This window comes from Anneissia japonica, unplaced genomic scaffold (genome assembly GCF_011630105.1).
Source record: "Anneissia japonica isolate Jap-2015-1 unplaced genomic scaffold, ASM1163010v1 scaffold4058_len632159_cov189, whole genome shotgun sequence".
In the NCBI taxonomy this organism is placed as follows: domain Eukaryota; kingdom Metazoa; phylum Echinodermata; class Crinoidea; order Comatulida; family Comatulidae; genus Anneissia; species Anneissia japonica.
Window position 1 is genome coordinate 18,096 of NW_022735300.1, and position 21,671 is coordinate 39,766.

At 32.3% G+C, this 21,671-nt stretch overlaps 1 protein-coding gene across 7 annotated transcripts in view; it reads right to left on the bottom strand.

Moving 5' to 3' along the window:
- Positions 1-3,932: 3,932 nt before the first annotated feature.
- The window catches only part of LOC117116550 (rho-associated protein kinase 1-like), a 73,071-nt gene continuing 55,332 nt past the window's right edge, over positions 3,933-21,671 (bottom strand). For 3 of the 7 annotated variants that reach the window (XM_033260612.1, XM_033260613.1, XM_033260611.1), the window contains 11 exons: positions 21,197-21,217; positions 20,524-20,617; positions 19,791-19,885; positions 18,484-18,672; positions 18,022-18,169; positions 17,241-17,400; positions 16,650-16,794; positions 16,425-16,557; positions 15,934-15,999; positions 15,417-15,549; positions 3,933-9,397 (listed from right to left, as the gene is read on the bottom strand). In XM_033260612.1, coding sequence (XP_033116503.1) covers positions 9,307-9,397; positions 15,417-15,549; positions 15,934-15,999; positions 16,425-16,557; positions 16,650-16,794; positions 17,241-17,400; positions 18,022-18,169; positions 18,484-18,672; positions 19,791-19,885; positions 20,524-20,617; positions 21,197-21,217 — 1,275 coding nt within the window. In that variant the 3' untranslated portion in view covers positions 3,933-9,306. Of the gene's footprint in view, positions 9,398-12,454; positions 12,490-13,270; positions 13,325-15,416; positions 15,550-15,933; positions 16,000-16,424; positions 16,558-16,649; positions 16,795-17,240; positions 17,401-18,021; positions 18,170-18,483; positions 18,673-19,790; positions 19,886-20,523; positions 20,618-21,196; positions 21,218-21,671 lie in introns of all 7 variants that reach the window. The other 4 variants (XM_033260617.1, XM_033260616.1, XM_033260615.1 and 1 more) reach the window with 4 other exon arrangements.

Genomic DNA, 21,671 nt, shown 5'->3' on the forward strand with positions numbered 1-21,671 from the left:
TCGTACGACGAGCCTATTTTCAAATTGCCACACTCTTACCTTTCTTTTTCAACTCAGCTCTATCGACCTCTTACTATTTTCCAGGGAACAGTGAAATTACAGTGTAATTGGCGAGGAAACATTTTCTTGGTCATCACTTTCAATTAAACACTAATAACTTCGAATAAATATATAAAGTAAACATTTTAAATATTGAATTAAATTTTTAGGGTTTTCAAAACTAACACAGATGTACAACAATTGTTTTTTCACATCTATATTATGGTAATATAATAATCAAACATGTTCACATCTATTCCAGATACACACATCTGTCAACAGTTATTGATACATCACATAGCCTACCAGATCCGTTAATGAGTGCCAGTTGACTAATATTAATTGAACAGCTTTCGTTGTATCTCTCATGTGTTGCCGAGGACATTTTTTTATTCCGACTCAACTGGGGTATTCGTGATCCAGGATCATGACCTCCCTATCACTATTGTAAAAATTGATTTGTGCAAGCTGAACCAGATGGAAGTCATTGATCAATGGTATTATTGAATATTACGAATTTGAATGGATTCATAACAGATTATTGGGCAAATGTCTCATCGGTCATCAACATCAGCTGATTAAGATTCTTGATTTATAATCAATAGCGTACAGCGTTGATCGTTTCCGCTTTTGTTTCCCACAAACCTCAACACGAGTAAAAATGCCACCACATCAACGACTTGAGAGATTTGAAAGCCATGAAGTCGAAGAAGACCCTTCAGAAAAAATCCGACGGGTGTTCGACAACGGGATTACATTTTCATGTACATGTTTCCTCATTGGAATGGTTATAACTATTATTTCGACGATTGTTCCGAAAGAGCATCAAATGGACCCTGGCGAAATGTCGGCAGGGGAGTACGAAGCCCTCGAGGCGAAATTTTATCGCCTTAGGTTAGCGCTCGATATAACACTTATTGTCGGATTGGGATTTATTTTTATAGCCGGAACTGCGATGTCCACAATACATATATGGGCTTTCTGTAAATATAATTATATATGGACACTAGAAATTGAAGATGAACCAGAAGAGCATGAACTTCAAAGATGCCCAACTCCAACATACGGTACCATGAACCAATGATGAATTTGTCAGAACATTCTAGAGAGGGCGCACCGTACTTAACAAACAAAAGATCTTTGCTCAAAAAATTAAAAGCATTTTCGATGCCACAACCATTATATTTTCTCTATGCTCGTACTTACGCCTACGACAACCTATCTTAATTCTGTATACCGGTGGTATAACATGGAGCGCGGTGTAGGCCTATGTTATTTATGATGTATGTACGTATTATGTTTGAGCTTATCTGTGTCGGAGTATTTTATTACACAATAATATTTCATAGGACTTTAGTCGTTGAAAAGCTACAGGGTAGCCTACGATGTTCCATCATGTACTTATTAAACACTGTATATGTACCTTTGATGATTTATATTATATTCATTCAGCAGTGTTAACGGCTAACTTCCTTCAATATCATATAATACGACAGTATTTCTAGCCGTATTTCCAGCCACCCCTGCTTAAATACGAACAAAACAAAATTACTTGAAGTATAATACGTGCAGGTCTCCCTCTAATTAAAGACCACTATGAAATAAATACTGTTAATAAGTTAATGCTGTTTTTTGTATAATAAATTTTGTTATAGGGCTTAAAACAAAAATATTAGCCAAAGAACATCATAAGGTGGTGTTTTGTGTTTTTTTTTTTATATAATCACTTTTTAATATATTATATTTATCATTTTATATTATCTAAATATCGTATTTTCATTTGTATTAAGATTGAATTGTGTAGCGATAATGTTGGTGGTGGTGTTAGTAATATTTAATGGAAAGTACAGGATTTCAAAGAAATCCTTTATTAAGAATAAATAACATCATGCAGTAACAGTACATAAGTACTTTTACGAATTAACAAGATAAAACTGCTCCATCGCAACTACATTTTCCACATAAAACTGGACGTGGAACACCGGCATTCCTAATCATACCGAAGAACTTAATAAGAATATGTCCAACGGTAAAATCATGTAAGAGGCCTTATTATTCTGTCGTTTTCAACAATTCTACTAGTACTAGACATAGGCCTAATCTACTGGCTAAAAACTACCCCTCAATGAACCGGGTTCTTTTATTTACAAAGAACGGGTCTTTGGCGTTCTCGGCACGTTGATTCCGTGCCAAAGAACCGCTCTTTAGGATTGAAAAAAAGTTTTTTTGTAGGCCCTACTGCCAAACAGAATGGTTCTTTCTCAGCAGTAGAAACAGGCCCTTCACATTCATGGATGGTTTTTGGCAGAAAACTGAAAATTTCCCCTTCAGGACTATTTTAAAATAAAAGATTTTAGTGAAGGTGTATATCTTTGCTCCATATTGAATTCAATAATTGTCGCCTCTAAAACCTTTATTGAGGGCTCACTGGCTGTTTAACAGGCCCGTCGGCAGGATTTTTATTGGGCGGACGCAAATTTGTAGAGAGTGGACCAAAATGGCTCTGGGTGGGGGAGAAGGGGTGCCTAAAAGGGAAAAACCATGCTTGGATTAGCTCGCCAATATCCAACGGTAAAATCATGTATGAGGCCTTATCATTCCGTCGTTTTCTACCAATTCTACTAGTACTAGACATAGGCCTAATCTACTGGCTATGTTGAACGTGGTCAAATTAGTCCTCTATTTATGTTGCAGCTAAAAACTACCCCTCAATGAATGGTTCTTTTATATACGAAGAACGGGTCTTTGCGTTCTCGGCACGTTGATTCCGTGCCAAAGAACCGCTCTTTAGGATTGAAAAAAAGTTTTTTTGTAGGCCCTACTGCCAAACAGAATGGTTCTTTCTCAGCAGTAGAAACAGGCCCTTCACATTCATGGATGGTTTTTGGCAGAAAACTGAAAATTTCCCCTTCAGGACTATTTTAAAATAAATGATTTTAGTGAAGGTGTATATCTTTGCTCCATATTGAATTCAATAATTGTCGCCTCTAAAACCTTTATTGAGGGCTCACTGGCTGTTTAACAGGCCCGTCGGCAGGATTTTTATTGGGCGGACGCAAATTTGTAGAGAGTGGACCAAAATGGCTCTGGGTGGGGGAGAAGGGGTGCCTAAAAGGGAAAAACCATGCTTGGATTAGCTCGCCAATAAGGCCAGACTTTTTATATACCTTGTTTCACGAACTTATTTTTTTAAATGTCGTCAGAGGACGGCTGGCAAAACAAACCCCAAAATTTTGTTTTCTTATTTAGCAAACAAGTTTTGCAAAAAACATCCAGACGAAGGAGAAAATAAAATTAAAATACATACATATCTTATTATTGGAGATTTCAAGGCAGCGGCAGGCATAATAAAAAGAGAAAACAATTATTTTTTTTATGAAATTTTCATTTTTCGTGGCGCTAATTGGCCAAAAATTATTGTTCATTCGAAATTAACGAGGTATAAAAAATGTCTAGCCTAAAGGTACGCTATAAGTTGATACATATTTTTTTTAATGCAACACCTAAGTCGTCTATGAAAAATATGATACTGTACAAGGCATAAACATCACATGTTTTGATGAGAATTTTGTGATATAATGCCTTTGTTTTTGACATGATTTATTTATTTATTGACTAAATGGCAAAATGCATTGATCAAATAGTCTGGTCGAGCGAGCTTAAACGAGATAGGGGCGTCCTATTTACAAACGCTTTTTACAGTGTTCCACTGTTCTTTTGAAGGACGCCCTCTAGTTCGTGGTAGCATTTTTTGAGACAGGAATTGCGTTCCAAACGAAAGATTGAGATTCGGACCTCTTGCAGTACTACCAAGGAGGTATAAAAATTATACCTCCTTGGTTCTACACTCTCCGCCCAATGAAACAAAAAAAAATAAGAGACAAGAAGGCAAGTTCTATTTTCACACGAATATCATTTACTTCTTCATTTAAGATGCTAAAATGGCATTTTGATTTTCTTACGCCACCATTTGATAACTAAACAGTATCCAGTTTACTATCACTTATTGTTAGTCGTATAATTTTTACAAATCATAATTTCGAAAATAAAAATACAATGTAAGAGTTGAAAGCATTTACAAGATAAGTTTACCTGGGGAAAAAAAAACTCCAAATAAACTGGCGAATGAAGAATAGTCATAATGTCTAAAATGCTTATTGTTACAACAAATACATAAGTGGTCATGTCAACAAAGTGTCAGAGAATCACAATGCAAGTGATTTCTCTATACAATGGTATGTGACGTAATGAAAGCTTTAACCCGCGCAACACGTAAAGGCACGGAAAATAATGCGCAATTTTTAAAATAAAGAAACTGTCATTAAATCGAAAATTAAAATATGAATGGGATTTTAAAATCATCTTAAATCCATTAGTGATTATACAACTGTATGATACATTGTGAAGATTATGTATGTGGAGATTAACAATAACATAATGTGTCTGATATGTTTGACAACTTCTGTAACTGGTAAAATTAATCAATTACTTTTAACCAAAAAACTAATTTTGTATTATAAAAATGTTCAGTCAAAAAAAAAAATCATTTTTGAAATATATTTTTGTTAGAGTTATATTATAGTAAAAAGACAATCATACAATACAAATATACCCTAGTATTAAGTTATATAATATTTACAGATGTAATATAGGCAAATTTCCAATATGTTTTTGATAGATCCATATGAGTGACCACTTGGACGACCTTGAACTACAAATCGGTTTACAAAAATGACAAGACAGTGATCCAAGTCCTGAAATTTTGTTATAAAACCTTTACATGTACTGTACTCTCCACTCCAACGTAAGATTCATAAAAAGTTCTTAGTCAACCAAAGCAAGCAACTAAATCAATTGTATATATGCAGATGAATTGAAAAATAAATTATAAGTTAATAGCCTGCAGCACCCATGAAAACCTGATGTTTTTTTTTTATTTTTGAAATAATCCTTAATTTAAATGAAAACTATGTAAAGTTTGTAAAACAAAATCTAAAAAAAAAAGAAGAAAAAAAAAAACAAAAACTAATTTCTGTTTTTACTGGTGGGATAAAACAATGGACAAGGAAATAAATGCATTCCACATCCAAAATAATTGGAAGACGCCTTGTTTAAGTCTAATCTGTAACTTAAACTAAACATATGCTGCAGTGAGTCTAATCTATAAACATATTACCAAGGTTTTCTTCAACGGCACGTACATCTTTTTTACATTCAATACTAAAGCTATGATGCTTATTTGCATAACAATATTATGAAGGTGGTTCAAAAAATTATTAAACACTAATATTTAATATTATGTTTAAACACTAAATTTAACATTGAAAAAATATTGACAATTTGAAAATATCTGCAAGTTATCTACACAGTTATCAGGGTATGTATGACAGGGATGCTGTACAAGACTATAAAAGCTCATTGTTTTCTCACACACACTCACAAAAAAGTTCTGAATGAAATATAATTATTACATAGAGCTGGCTCCATGATCTTATAACCAATAAATACAAAATTTAATAGCATATATAATGTATAATATAAATGACTTCTCTTTGTTACACATGGCCTGTATCTACATCTAAACTTAATTATTATAAATCGGAAATATAAATGATTAAAACCAAATATCGGGAAAGAGGTTCAACTTAATTTACCAGAAAATAAGTCTCCGGTAGTTTCAACATCACATGGCTGTGTCAAAGGTCAAGGCGTATCAACTACTAATCCTTTGAAAAAAACATTTTGCAAACAGAAGGCATAATGAATATTCATTGTGTACATGCTCTGTAGTGCCCCTATTTGTTAACATGATTTGAACTTCGACATAAACATGCAGCGTTGAAACAATGATACGGTTTCTTGTTGAGATGTTTGCTAATTGTTGGTATGGTTTTGCAAAATTTCTGTATTTTATGCATACAGAATCAGCAAAGTGGAACCTCTTTCAATATAATACTTATCATATAATAATTACAATGACTAATTTCAGAATCAAAATACCTTGTGAAATTAATTACTCTCATTTGATGACGATCTAACTTTGAGATGTAAAATGGTTGCATGTTGCCATACTAAGTATATCTTCTTTAAAATATTCAGTCATTCCTCAACTGCCATTTTCACACTTTCTGTGGCTTAGTAGACAAATTGTCATATTTAAAAAACAAACACTTTCTCTTTATCAATGGAATGATGGCCTTAACCTTGCTTTAGGTTAATTTGGAATGGAATTCATCAACTTAAAGCTGTCTTTGTCAAAATGCATTGTGGGTTATATTTCCTGAACACAAAAAACACACATATCAGGAACTTACTTACAACATAGAGAAAATGTTCTATTTTCTTTATGCCTATACCAGTTTACTTAATTCATTTTACCCCAATGAAACTGTTATTTTGTTCTTATAACATAGTGAATTCCAAACACCTGTCTGATAATTATAACTATTGTTATATTGTCTTTATCATTATTACTGTTACTATCAACTTAAAAGATAGTATTCACAGTAAGGAATTGCGCATTACATTTTTTACAATGATGATAACAATAATAATAGTAATAATAATAATAATAATATGATATTAATAAAATTACAATTTTGTAAAAATATTGTATTGAAAAGATTTTTATCATGTTGACAATAAATACAGTTCAGATTCAGACAATTTGTTTAATAATAAACTACACAGATGCAGAAAAACAAAACAATACAAGGTACTTGCAAATAATTTCATTAAATTATACTGAGCAAATGTATGTCATGTATGAATGCTTTATACATCTTCTTAAAATGAATATAATTTACTCATCAACAAATAATTTACACAAGAGTTTAGGTAATATTCAAGAATATAAAAACGCTGAGATTGTATTACCTTCCTATGTTTTACTGTACTTTGTGTTAAAACAATGACGTTTAATGACACTAGTATGACTTTCCTCAACCTGGTTATTTTTTGAAGCAATTCTTAATACCAATTTATTTGCCATTATTAACTTATTAAAAAAAAATAAATTAAAATATTTTCAAAGCTTGTGGAGGTTAGTGTTTATTTGCTGCTATCTAAAATGTAAATCTGTCAGTCAATCAATCACTTTTTTCTTTGCAAGTGCTACTTGACATGAATCTACAAAACGTGATGACAATTAGAAAGTATATGAGAGGACTGATGACAGAAGACTGGCAGAACAGAAGCAAGAAGCCTAATGGCAGAGAATGGATGGAACTTTTTGAGGTGGCTCAAAGGAAATAGTGGAAATACATGTGTGGTGAATGTTAATATTAATAAGGTTCTATTTGTTTTAAAAAATTAAATTTATCAAATTATGGAGTGTCTTTCAAAATAAAGCATAAACCTCCTTGAAGAATTACCAAAACAAGATTTTTATGTGTCTTTAGAACTAAATTATAACAATTGTTTTGCATTTTTTAATATTGTTACTGTTTTCAAATATTGTAACTGCTTTTAAATATTTTGTATTAATAACATACAATTTGGCATTTGGCCACTACTAGATGAGATTTTGAATAAAGTGATATATAATGATGTTATTTTGAGAGATCTGAGAAAATAGAGTACAGCTGTGTGTTTTTAATAAAATAAAAAAAAGAATGTTGTCCTAAATATGAATTGAAAAAAGTAGATATTTTAGGAGTCTTTAAAACTAAACAACTGATTTCATATTGAAGAAACTACAGTCTTGTCACTAAAACAGAAAACAGAATTCTAAATCATAAGGGATTTGAGTTTAAATAAGAGTTTGAAATTGACTTTTCCCAGTGACTTTCAATTCAATCCAAAACAAATTTATTTGAATGAAGTTTCTGTTGAGTTTTGTTGCACTTCACATCTATGTGCTTACTTCTAGTTAGTGCTCAAATATGCCAATGTGACACAGTGATATATTAAACGGCATTGAATTATGAGAAATAAGATTTAACCACAAATACAAAGTACATGTTTTTCAAAAATGTCAGCCAGAACATGACCGGAGTAAATTCCTCTATAATTTAAACGTACCACCTGTGTCACATTGTGTTTAGCACCGTCCGTCTGTGCAATCCCAGCAGATTTTGTGACTCATTTTATTGTACACCACATGGGACTATTAAGTCTGAAGTCTCTGTCATGCAATGCTTGAAGATATTCTTGCAAATAACATTCTTTTCATTTTTCATTTATATAATAAATTCCAATTGGTTAATGTTTCATTCTTGTTTGAATTGACAAGCAAATAATGTTCTGGAATGATTAAGTTAATCCACAAGATGCAGAAGGATTATTAATATTTCATTCATAATTTAAATCTCATGCATCTAAAATTTCTTCAAGCTTTCATGATTATGATGGCAAGAAAAATCAACTGTTTTATCAATTGAAAGATAAAAAACCCAATTGTTTTAGAAAACCATATACCATTTTTAGCTAGGTTAAAATCGTGCATATAGTATCAATGAAGCAAGGTGAAGTTAACGCACATCATATTATTGATTGCGATACATATTTAGCTGGTTCAAACTAGTTTAAACTGGTACAGTTTAGCCAGTTCAATCCAGTAAATGTAATTACAGTAGTACTGGTTTTAACAAGTTGATTTTTCATGCCATTGTATAATATATTTACTTTCTGAAAGACTTTGTTGCTTGAATAAACCGAGGTGATCTCGGGAGCCGCATGGATGCATACATAGACCTGTTTTTGAATGCAAACAAGGAAAAAATATAAACAAAAAACTATAGTACATCATAAAATCATTAAATTACATTTGAGTGTCAGTTGTACAAACAAACATCACTGTGTGTTTCAAACAAGATAAGAGTGGTAAATATCAAACCTATAATAATTTGAGTATATAGATCAAGCATTGATCTATAACATTCAGAAGTACGCCATTGATGTCATTTTAAAGTAAGTTACATCATTGAATCCAACAACTAATTTACCATTCCAGGAATAAAGTTGCCCCATTGGATTCAACTTCATATGTCCCTTTATCTGTTAGTTTTGATAATGGAACACATTAAATATTGATAAATCATACAATAAATACTATGTTTAAAATGTTGTCTTTTCACAGAAAAACAAGAATCCATCATTTTCAGATTTTAACAAAAAAGTAAGAAATACTGTATTAATATAAAAATTTCAGATTAAAGGGAGATTTCTTGTTATCAGTGAAATTCTTCTTGGTGAGTGCAGTATAAATGTTTAAAGGGATATTTCTCCATCCATAAAGCTAAGCCAGGTATGTTTCCAGATGAGTAGCTATCTCTTGAAGGAAGAGGAAGACTGAATCAAGTTCTTTGTTGAGGAGCTACTGGTGATTCTCATGGATTGGTAAGAGGCAGCTCTTGGCCTAGAGATAAACATATTCCATGTACATATGAGAGAGTGCAAATAATGCTGAATTCTAGTGGGATTTAAGCAAAGTGTTGTGCAAGATAATAGTTATAGTTTGTGTAGCTATTACCTGTACTAAATTTAATCATTCAAATAAGATATCCATAAAGTTATATAAAATGAAATTGTGATAAATGTAAAGTATGACAAATTTATAACATGCATAACATGGGGTTATAAAATGTTGATAACTTTTATAATATGCTATCTTTCTAAACACTACTATTACTGTGTATATTATTGATAGTTAATATAAGTTATAGAAATGGAATACATCATTCATTCAGAATCCTATAGGATCCTGTAAAAATAAATAAATAAGTAAATTGAATAATTATATATAAAATTAAAGTTCAAATTGGTATACTACTGCAAATCTGTAATTCCATATATATAAAAGAATAATTGTTAAAAAAGTAGAAAAAATGTGACAATTAAAATTATATATATAATTGTATATTTAAAAATAATACTAATATAAAAAAAAACCGCTTTCAAGCAAAACACGAAACGCCCAAAAACATCAAACTGAAAAACAAAAATTTACACAGAAATGACAAATAAAAAAAAATAAATAAAAAAATAAATCAGTAAGAGAGGTTACATATATGAAAGAAGCACTAATAAAGAGGCAATAATAAAGAAATGATAAAAACCCATCAACCATATGGGATATTAAAGATTTTAACCATCACCCTTGACAAAATTTCCACACAAAAATCTGCAAACACTTTGAAAAGCAATATAACATTTCCCACATAACTATCAACTGTATAGTTCAGAACAATCAGAAGTAATTAATTATAATGTACTGATCATTCAGGAACACACTCAGCATTCATTACGTTAACAAGTCAGGTATGGCAAATACCATGCACAGAATTAATTATACAATAATTAAAATTTATATTTATTATGGGTATGTGAATACTATATTGGTTTGAAGTTCTTAAGAGTGAATTTAACCAAAAAATGTGCAGAACTATCAGTGCTAACGATATACATTATACTATTATCATTTAAATTAGTAACTAATTAACAATGAATCATTTATTCATATTTAATTAGTGTCGAATTTATATTACATTCAGAACATCTGTGTTGCAACTTGATGCTTCCAACAGTGCACATCATATGAGGTAATAAGTATAACTAATTCAGGAGTCATTAGTAGTAAGGGGCATATTAAACATAATGCACAGCCAGTATTGTAATTATTTCATATATATGAATTTAAATCCACAACACTCCTTGTGTGGGAAGAGAGGAATATCAAGGAAAGAGATAAAAGTAAAACAATAACAAATTAATTGTAGGCATTTGTCCTGAATATTACATTATGTATATTAATATTGCAATTTAAAGTTGCATGATTTGATTAATGATGAAAAATATATGATTACAATGTTATATAAATATTTATAATCAAACAGGAAACACAGATTAACCAATGATGATTGTACTTGATTTATAAAATGTACAATTACTACAGGTAGTGTTTTACTCTAATGTGTATTTCTAATGTTATACATCCTATATAACAGCAATGGTGATGATGATGATAATAATAAATATGATATAATAATACTTATTGTAATTTACTTAAATAATAGTTATAATTTACCGGCTATTTTAATCATGTCATATAGCAACTGATTAGATTTTTTTTTTAATCTGAAAAATTAAATTCTGAAATCTACTGGTATTATATTATTGTAATTGATATTATTTATAATTATTTAGATCAACAAAAATTAAAAAAATAAAAACATGAAGAAAGCAATAGGTATATAAATGTAGATTTGGAGTAATATGAATTTGGAAATAAAGAATATTAATATTGAACTGGGGAATGGTGAATGAAATACAGATTTTTGAATATTTAAAACTGAGGGAAAAGGTGTAAAATTGGGCGGTTACGCCCCTTTCCCCCAGTTTAAATATTAAAAAATCTGTATCTCATTCACCGTTCCCCAGTTCTTCGTCAAACAACTTTTTTCTGTCTTAGAAAAATCAGTTCTACAACATATCAAAATTTTTTTTTCCCTCCGGAGCCTGACCTTAATATATATTGTTTACTACCAGCTATTTGATTTGAATGAGAAGGCTGGCACATGATATAATTAGGAATTCTAATGGTTACAACTGCTGATTTCTTACTTCATTACAATTATTGCTGTCTCTTATACACATCTAGATGTGTAACCACACCATGCTTAAAGGCTGGAATCACATGCTTTCATCAAACATCAAACTTAACCCCATTTGAATGACATTACAAGAGATCACAGGTGACATTATGAGAAATCACAGGCGTCATCTGGAGAGATACCGTATGGTGGCATTACAAGAGATCACAGGTGAAATCATGAGAAATCTCAGATGTCTTCTGGAGAGATACTGTATGGTAGCAATACAAGAGATCACAGGTGACATCATAAAACATCACAGGTGTCATCTTGCGAGATACCGTATGGTGAAATTACAAGAGATCACAGGTGACATCTTGAGAAATCACAAGTGACATCTAAAGAGAAACCATCTTGTGACATCACAAGACAAATCACAGGTGGTATTGCAAGAGATCACAGGTGGCATCAAGAGAAATCACAGGTGTCATATATGGAGAGATACCATATGGTGGCATTACATGAGATCACAGGTGACATCTTGAGAAATCACAAGTGACATCTAAAGAGAAACCATATTGTGACATCACAAGAGAAATCTCAGGTGGCACTGCAGGAGATCACAAGTGACATCATGAGAAATCACATGTGTCATCAAAAGAGACCACATTATGAATTCACAAGGTGATCACAAGAGCACAGGTGAAACTACGAAAGAGTACAGATGAAATCATGGAAGATCATTATGGGACATTATTGGTGACATCTTAAGATAAACTGCATATAACGTCAGTGGACAACTATTTCACATACACAACATAGCTATCACTAGTGTAAAATGTTTGCCAAAGCAACCTGAATCATAGCACATAACAAGAACTTACGCATCTCAGAAGGTGTTTATTTCCCTTGCAGGTATCTTGTAAGGTAAATGAAAGAAAAGTAGAAAAACAGGGGCAAAAGGAGTAAATTAACATAGGTAAAAACAAAAAAAAAAGGTCAAACATTATTTCGCACATAAAACAAAAATAATATGAGGTGGAGAAAGAAGTAAAGAGGACTTGTATTGGGAATATAAGATAAACAAATTTACATAATATTTAGATTAATAAAGAAAAGGAAATTTAAACTTGAAAAGTTACATAACATAATAACCTTGAAAATCTGACATTTCCATTCAAATCATAAAAGTAAATTTATTAGTCACTTTGGAAAAATAAATTACTGAACATATTTAACTTCAGATTAGAATTTATATAAATCAAACAATATTATTATATTGGATTAAAAATATCTATGATTGATAATAAAAATAATTACTAAAGTCAAAACTACAGATGCACAAACTGAAATAAAAAGTTATCTTTTAAAGATGAGCAACTAAAATAAATTATAATGTAGGTTTGCTCTCGTTCCACAAACCAAAACCGGTTTGCCTCAAACCTGTGACATCTTCATCTGTATGCCTGTATAAACAGCATGATGAATGTTCAAAATATCATAAATTTATAAATATATTTGAGTTAGTATTACATAAAATAAATGACACAAATCAAAGTTTGGTAGGGTTATCTATTAGATAAAATAATATATTTTTCCATAATTAATTAAAAAGGACATTGTATACATTTAAACAATATATTACATCTGACAAGTGCAAATTGAATGTATTTATTGGTGATAATGATATACTGTATTACCACTTGAAGATGTCTTACAGATGTTTAACACTTTACAACAAACAGGTGGAAAATCTGTGAGATACAAAAGTTGAATATTATAGGTGGCACGTACTGGGTCCTCACCACCTGATTTATTGTCACTGCAGAACTGCAGTTAGTTGCTGGCTGTGACTACCTTTCAACAGATATTGCTTAATTTAAAACGTTTAAATGAGAAACTGTATAAACATAAGACCAAATAAAATGAATTGCTAGTTTTACATCAATTTTTAGGGTCTCACGAAATTGTGGCGATCTGAAAGATTGTTGTCAAACTTAAGAGGTGGAACATAAATGGATGAATAGAGTACAATAGTCGTGTTGTCACAACACCAGGTGGCGCCCTTTGTTGTCAACCAGACGTTGGTTACCGTTCATTACGCCTAAATGACTTTATAATCTTAATGGTAGAATAAGCTTTCTGGAATAGGCATTTTAAAACCTAAAAATTTACCATCAAAATGTACAAAAACCACAAAAGCTTGCATCAATTAAAATTTACAAAGAAAAACTACTGTAAGATACAACATCTAATTACGTTAGAAATTGGGATCAATGGTTTGTCAGTGGAGAAAATGGCGTCTGGTTGAACATATTTTGTGTTACCGATAGCAACGGAGTAGTATCACATGGTATCGTGACGTAACACTGTAGTACTCTATAAAAAATATATTTATATTTTTTTAAAATATTTTTATTGTTTACCAGTCTGTTTACCTAGTATACGGGATAGTAATAACAAACAGTAAATGCCCTCACCAAAAATAACTTCAAATCCCCAATTAATTTGGCCTAAGGAAGACACATTCAGAAGAGACAGGAGTATGTTAGAATGGTATGGTTGATTTAAACCAGAAACAGTTAACTGTTGGAAAGTTGGTGGTTATAATGGGGATAACAACTGACAAAAATCTGCAGCTGCTGTGGAAGACAAACACCATGTACAAAGGGTTTAAATACTCAAATGGTCACATTTTCCATTGTGGAACTACCTTGAAAATAATTGATTTTTCCATACTAACTTGTAGTATATAATTGACAAACACCATGCTATCATCCCCATTTTCATTTTAGCACTTCACTATGTATGATAGTATAGTATAAGCATATCAAATAAGCAAAAAACAAAATGAGGACAAAAGTGTCTTGGATATCAATCAAAATATATGGTGCAATGGGATGAAAGATTCCATTATTTAAGGCAAGTTCTGCAAAGAACTTCGGAATAAACCAATTTTATCAAGACGAATATTTAAAAATAGATTAGAAATAATTAGATCTAACAACAACAAATATATTTAAAAAAACTTAAAAAGCATCTCTTAGAAAACTAGCTTGGGATCTAACAACTACAATAATGATGCATTTACATTAATGTCTACATAAAATACTGGAACAGCTATGTTAAACTTATAACTTACTTATACCATGGACCTATGCTTATTGGCCTACTATAAAGCCGGACACCCACTGCGTTGCACGACGGTCGTCGCATGACGAATCCACATTTGCTTCCGGCGAGCGATAGACAGCGCAAGCCGTCTGCTGATTGTCAGCGGCAATCTCAACGGATCCTCATTAAAAAGACGATCTGCTGAGTCCGCGTCTTCGCGCGCGTTTTTCGTTGCGTCGCCGTCGCACTTAGTAAGTAGCTGGCTTAAGAGATATTTGGTAAATACTATAGATTGCGGAATTTAGTTATGAGTCTTAACAAGCTGGTCCTGTATTTATTAACTGTTCCACTAAATGGAGCATGCCATCCAAAAACCAGGGTACTGTGGCTATATATTAACTGGGTAATTAGTATTTAGAATGTAGTAGTACTGTATACTTTAGTACAGAAAAGCCAACATTTATTGATTTCACTTTAGCAATATGAATTTGATTGCAAAAATGACTTATCATTTATGTGGAAAATATGACTTAAAAAAATTCATTTTTTTGGCCATTGATGCTTGCTTTTGGGATGGCGTGCTCATATGTTATCCCATAGAGGTATAAAATACCTCCACGGTTATCCTAATTAAACAAATTATTACCAGTAGGTACCCATGTATGAAAACTACATGAAGGTGGGCAATTAGCTATGTTAGTAGAGTAAATAAATAACTTGATAAAAGCTTACCTGGGAGAATTATATGGTAATGTTTTCACTTTGGAGGGGATTTTACGACTTAATTTCTTAATCCACAGCTGTTGTTGATCCTTGTTAGCTGCAAGCACAATTAGGTTTCTTGCTGTGTTGACGTCAGTTGCCACTGAAAAGTTTTATTGTAAGTTATAAAAATACTCTCATATGCAATACATTTGAAACAGTTTCTATCAGATTTGAGTAGTCAGGACTGTTTCCTGTGTTTGGCTCGCAGAAGCAACCGCTTACATTGGCAATTAAATGAGTATTAAAAAAACAAATAAACATGTAAAACACAATTTGTAAGCAAATGAAGATGTTTATGTATTACATGGCATTTACAAAGCAAGATAGATTTCAATATTTTTTTGAGAGGTAAAAACTTTGTATTTATTTATTGCCATATCCAGGTAGGTAATCAGGAAGCAGACTTTGAAAATATGGAATTTAAAATTTTAATACATGTGAATGATCATTATTATATTTAATATTGAAAAACTGAATAATTTACCTTTGCATGGAGGAATAACTTCTTCACCTCGATCATGATGTTCTTTATGAAGTTTCATGTTACACACTGAAAAAAATTATAATTTATTACATTTTCTCAAATATGAAAAAGAATTAAATAAATACTAGCTTCAGAAATGCTATGCCACAAACATTGCCATAATATGCATTGTCATCATTGGTGTTAATTAATAATACATATTCTCTGGTGCTGTGACAATGAATGGAGGTTTCAATCAATTTTGCAACTGCTTAGAAGATTACTTGTACGAATCTTCAAAGCAATTTCAGTTAGCACATTCTCATTAAATCCAAATTGTCATTGGGCAAGTAACTCTATTTAAATTTTCCTCACCCTATATAAATTATCCTGTGGAAACGACACAACCAACATGGTTGACTACATCCAATACTTCAACTTTCAGTTCCAAACAATATGACAAATTGTTCCTCAATTACCTTCCTCCCTCCCTACAATAATGATTTACTTACATCGGCATTCCAATGCTGCTGGGGGTCTGACAATACTACTCAGAGGTTTGTTACATGACTCACAACTTGTTGGCATGTGGAAGTACACAACAATGAACTCATGGTTTTTGAACTCAACAATATTTGCTCTGTCCTGTAAAACCAAACAAAAATCAGTCAATCAACCCAGTTATATACCACCATTCGAACAGTCATTTTCTTGGAAAAAAGGAAAACGAAACTTACGGTCTTTGCAACAATTGATTGTCCCTCTTCCTGTTTTCGACACTCCCCTTCTCCAGCGTATAAGACTTGGAAGATGCGTGGTACGTCCTTAATATCTGCTCTGATAACATCACCGTGGGTCACTGCACGAACATGGTACAATTTGCTGTTTGTATAACATTAAACAAAACAAACATTTTTAAGTATAGACTATTTTATCGGGTGTATTTTAAAACAGCGCTGCCAACGTCTTGCAAATCAATGGGCGACTTCCATTGGCCTAGCCTAGCAGCTGCCTAATGTGTCACATAGAGCACCGCAAGCCATTAAGGCAAAATTCTTGTTTAACTTCCAATCAATTTGGTATAGTTTAATGGAAATTATGATCTTTACAGCAATAACAAGGGATGGCCGCAAAAGCAATCTCCATGTAAAACACTGCTGTGCCAGTCGATTGTTTACATCCAATACCCAAGTTAGGTCACGTGACAGCCATCACCGAATTGGTCTATTACGGCAATGAGTCAATGACAGCTGTAAACAAAACTGTAAATAGCAAGCAAAATAATTTTATAATTATAATATAATAAAAGTAAAATTGTAGCCACATACTCAAGATCCAGCACCAGTGTTGGTGTATTAGCTGTCTTGTCATCCTCGTTGTTGTAGAACAGCATTTTCTTTGTACTGACGACTACATATTTTTTCAACCAACCATGTTTCTTAATGTTTCCCTTGTTGGGGATTTCAAGCCAACCTTCTAACCTTGAATCTAGTTGGGAAAAGAACAAAAATTTATTCACGCGAATCGACAGTGTCGGATCGCTTTGTGAGTTCTGATTGGTTGCACATTTTTTCGCTAGCAAAATCTCTGATAGAAATGTGAATGCACAAGCGCATAAGCCGACGCTTTCCCTTCGAGCGAATAAGTTTGCCGAGTGGAAAACTAAAGTGTGGGTTCCAGAATCCAATCTAATCTTTTTTGCCATGAAAGGTGAAAAACTGTTCTGAAACTGGGTCACTAATTAAGATTAAAATTACAGTACTTAGATTTTGATTTAATATAAAGGTAGATGAATAACCCATAACTGGTAGCATCAATGTGCTGAATTGTGTATGGGCGTTGTCTGTGACTGTCTTGCCATCGTATATAGGCGCTTATAGTAGCTTTATGTCAAATCATTTAACAATGACAGGGGCATTACTCTTTTGAAAGATACAATGGGTTCTTTAAAGTGCACACAAGTTATATGTGTACACTGGACCTCCATAAGTCCTTATTCGAGAAGATTTGTTTCTACTAAACAAACCCTGTACGACCATACACCGCGCCGATGTTAAAGGTTATAGCTAACAGTCCCCCTACCTTTACAGCTAGCCACCCAACACTTACCCTCAGATTCAATATCATTGACACTGTTGAGACTGGTAGAGTCGAACTGCAGCAACTTAAGTTTGTTCTCCATTACTTCCATCTCACTCTCTTTGCTAGCCAATTCCATTTCATTTAAGTTACGTTTCTGTAGTTCTTCTTGGTAAGCCTGAAATTGATAGTAATAATAATAATGATGATAATGTCATATATTTGTAGTGAATATTGTCCAATGTTCTATGTACTTTACAAAAAAACACAAATAAGAGAAATAATAGTGCTAAGTACAACGTTATATGCTAATTATCAGTTTCAATGCAATTCTTATCAGCCAGCCCACCATGGTTCAAGCAAATTTTAGGCGGCACTAGATGCTTTTAAAAAAAAAAGTACTGTCAGACTGTGAAAATGCTTTTTCCAAAATAGTTAGCTTCTTCCCCAAAAGAGTCTGGTTGGCACTGGGCCGTGGTTTAACAAACTTACCACTTGCATATCTGACAATTCCCTTGTATACTTGGTCACCATTTTACCATACTTTTCCTTCTCTTGATTCAACTCTTGTTGTAGCTTACGGCATTCTTTCTCCTTCTTTCTGAGATCAGCAGAATTCACTTTGTTATTTTTCTTGCTGAAATCCTTTCGGTTCATTACTTCAGCTAATTTGTTCACAGCCTTTTAAATAAACAGAAATAAAATTTGGATGTTATTGTTATTAATCAGACTTAAAAATTGGTTTTAGACTGGTGTAACAATAGCCACTGCTAAATAATAATAATAATATATTGTCAAGTAAGTGCTTCACATTATTACCCCAGTCATTGAATGAAGTACTTATACCCTAAACTAGATCGTTACCAAAACATAATAATTTCTTCATTGTAACTTTGTTAAAGTTTCCTGAAGTTTCATTAAAATCAGGTGATCTGTTATTAAAATATCTGGCATGGAGTTTGACTTTAAATTGCTTTAAGTAGTCCCCACATCCACACCACAGTCCGAATTGTCACTAAATTTTATGCAGCACATCGTTAGTATATAGTCTAAGTTTGGACAAAGTTTGGAAAAAATCGAAGCATGCAAAGTGACCACAAATACCAAAAGATAGGAAAACTATAAAAAAAAAAATTAAAAAAAATCAGAACAAAAACAATGGCTTTTCCTGCTACTGCGAATAAAAGCCAGTAATAATAATTACTACCATTATATCAGTGGTATTAGCAAAAAGTTGACAGGTGAAGTATAATGTAATATAACAAAAATTTAAATCTCAATGTACACATCACAGTCTACCAACTTGGACCTGCTTGTTTTGAAGCAGTGGCGACCCCAGAAATTTACAGGCAGAGGGTCCAACATGTTCGACAGGAGCCTTGGCCAAGGCCCCGGAATAAATGCCTCCCGCTGTCACCACCACTGCTTTAAGGCAAGCACTGAAACCAAAACCCTTGTCCAGACTATCAAACTTAAATTTTTTTTTTAATGAGACATGCCTAAATATTTCTTCTTTTTGTTAGCTGCCTCCTTCAACATGCTGAAGCTTCTGCAGCTTGATGTGTGTGTTTGGCTGTGGGAAGGCTGCCTGACATTGTACATTCCAGTGTATTTTTGTCTTTCCAACCTTCAGACATCTCTTTGACTTATTCATTAATTATTGTACAAGAAATATGGTCATGATGACAACATATTATAACCATATATGGGCAAACAACAGTTTTCTTGTCAACCAAAATTTGATAGTCTGGACAGGGTTTCAGTCAAGAAAAATAAACATCCAACAACAGTCTACTTACCTGTATTTTTAGTTGACGTTCTTGCTCTAGCTGTTTCGTAAATAGTCCAATTTTAGATGCAGAGCTGGATGTCTGATTTATAAATAACTCTTTTTCTGTGAACATAAATGTAACATCACTACTATCAAATTCAATTATTTCAAATCAAACTCTGAATGTGTTTTAATACAATTTGGATGTTGAACGAATACATATTATATATATTGGGAAACAAGTTTAAATGGGTTTATCATTAAGATTGTCTTTAACATGCCTTTTGTCCTGTAAACATTTTTTTTCACAATTTAGTTTTTTTTACTGCAATGAAATTTATGTTGTAATAATATTAATTGTTTTTAAGAATAAAGATACCTTGATATAATCAAAATAATCTTTGAAAACCAATGAAGTTATTCTTCTAATACTTATTAATAACTATTACAGTTTATTAATATATTAACACAGAATGAAAACAATAGCATTGTTGCAGTGTTCACAATCAATTAACATAAGATAATTAGTGCTATTATCCCAATGAATTGTATGCAGTCATTTCGGCCACAAAGCAGACTAGAAAAATACACTAAAATATGTTTCACATATCGCAGACGAACTGGTTCATGGCCAAAACAGTCCAGTCCTATGCCATTAAAATTATGTTCTAAAGCACTTTAATCAAAAAAGCAGTGGACAATTGACTGCATAATCAATTTTTATGAAGGGGTGTTGTCTTCTAAGTAAAGCATATAATTACCTTCAACTGCATTCTTCAACTGCTGGACAAGGGTTTCTTTCTCAGAGGTTGCAATCGACAATTTATCGTTCAATTGGTTGTACCTTTCCTCAGCCTAGTTGAAAAAATAAAAACACAATCGATATGTCAAGTAGGGTCTTAGTTTAAAAACTGATTGGTGTTTCTTTTTTTAAATGATTATACACATATGTACAGTAAAAACGATTTTCCTTTGAATAATCCATTGAAAACAGCAGAATAAAAAACATCAATTGCCTTGGATAACACAGAGATATCAGAGATATCTTTACTAAAAAAGCACCAAAAACAGATTTTGAACAGTATTTGAACTGCTTTCAAATGAGTACTGTTACAAATGAAGATACACAGACATATAAATGCATCAACTGTTTAAAAAAGCCAACCCAAAAAACGATGGGATTTTGTACCTATGGTATTATTAATGATATTAAACAAAGATGGCTCCAGTTGGAGGTAGGGGGAGGATCAGAGGGGGTAGGTTGGAAGTTATCTTAGCTATTGTAGGGTACAGATGTATAGCCCCCTGGAAGCTCTACAGTTTTATATATGAATCTCTTATCTGATTTCACACTTGGCTTAATATTTTTTTGTTAATAGGGGATACCAAACACACCATTAAAATTTTAAAATAAATTAACAAAAATGCACTCACTTCTTTTCGAGAACCTTCCAGCTAATTAAGGTAGAGGCATGCAGAAATGAATTAAAAAAAAAAAAAATTTAATGTTGTAAGAATAAAAGCACAAATAAAGTAATCCATACTACTGCTATAAAAAAATTATATTTCATAGACAATTTAAGACATTCTGGCAGTTTCAACAGCTCATGGCTACTTCAAAATCAATGCACATCATGCATTTTTATATCAGGTTATTACTTAGCGCTACTGAACCTGGATATTGGCACTACACAAAATGTTGATTGATTGATCGATTATGTTATTATATAATAAATCCTTGTGGAGCCATGGGGCTCAGGGCTAGAGCTTACTTATCCCCAGTTTCAAGTAGTGTGAAGCGAATTAAGAGCATGATGCTCCCCCTGGGTGGGACGCTGGAACACTGCAGGTTATTCTCAGCAATTCGCAGGTAGCCAATTACAGCTGGGTAGACTGAAGCAATGCAGAA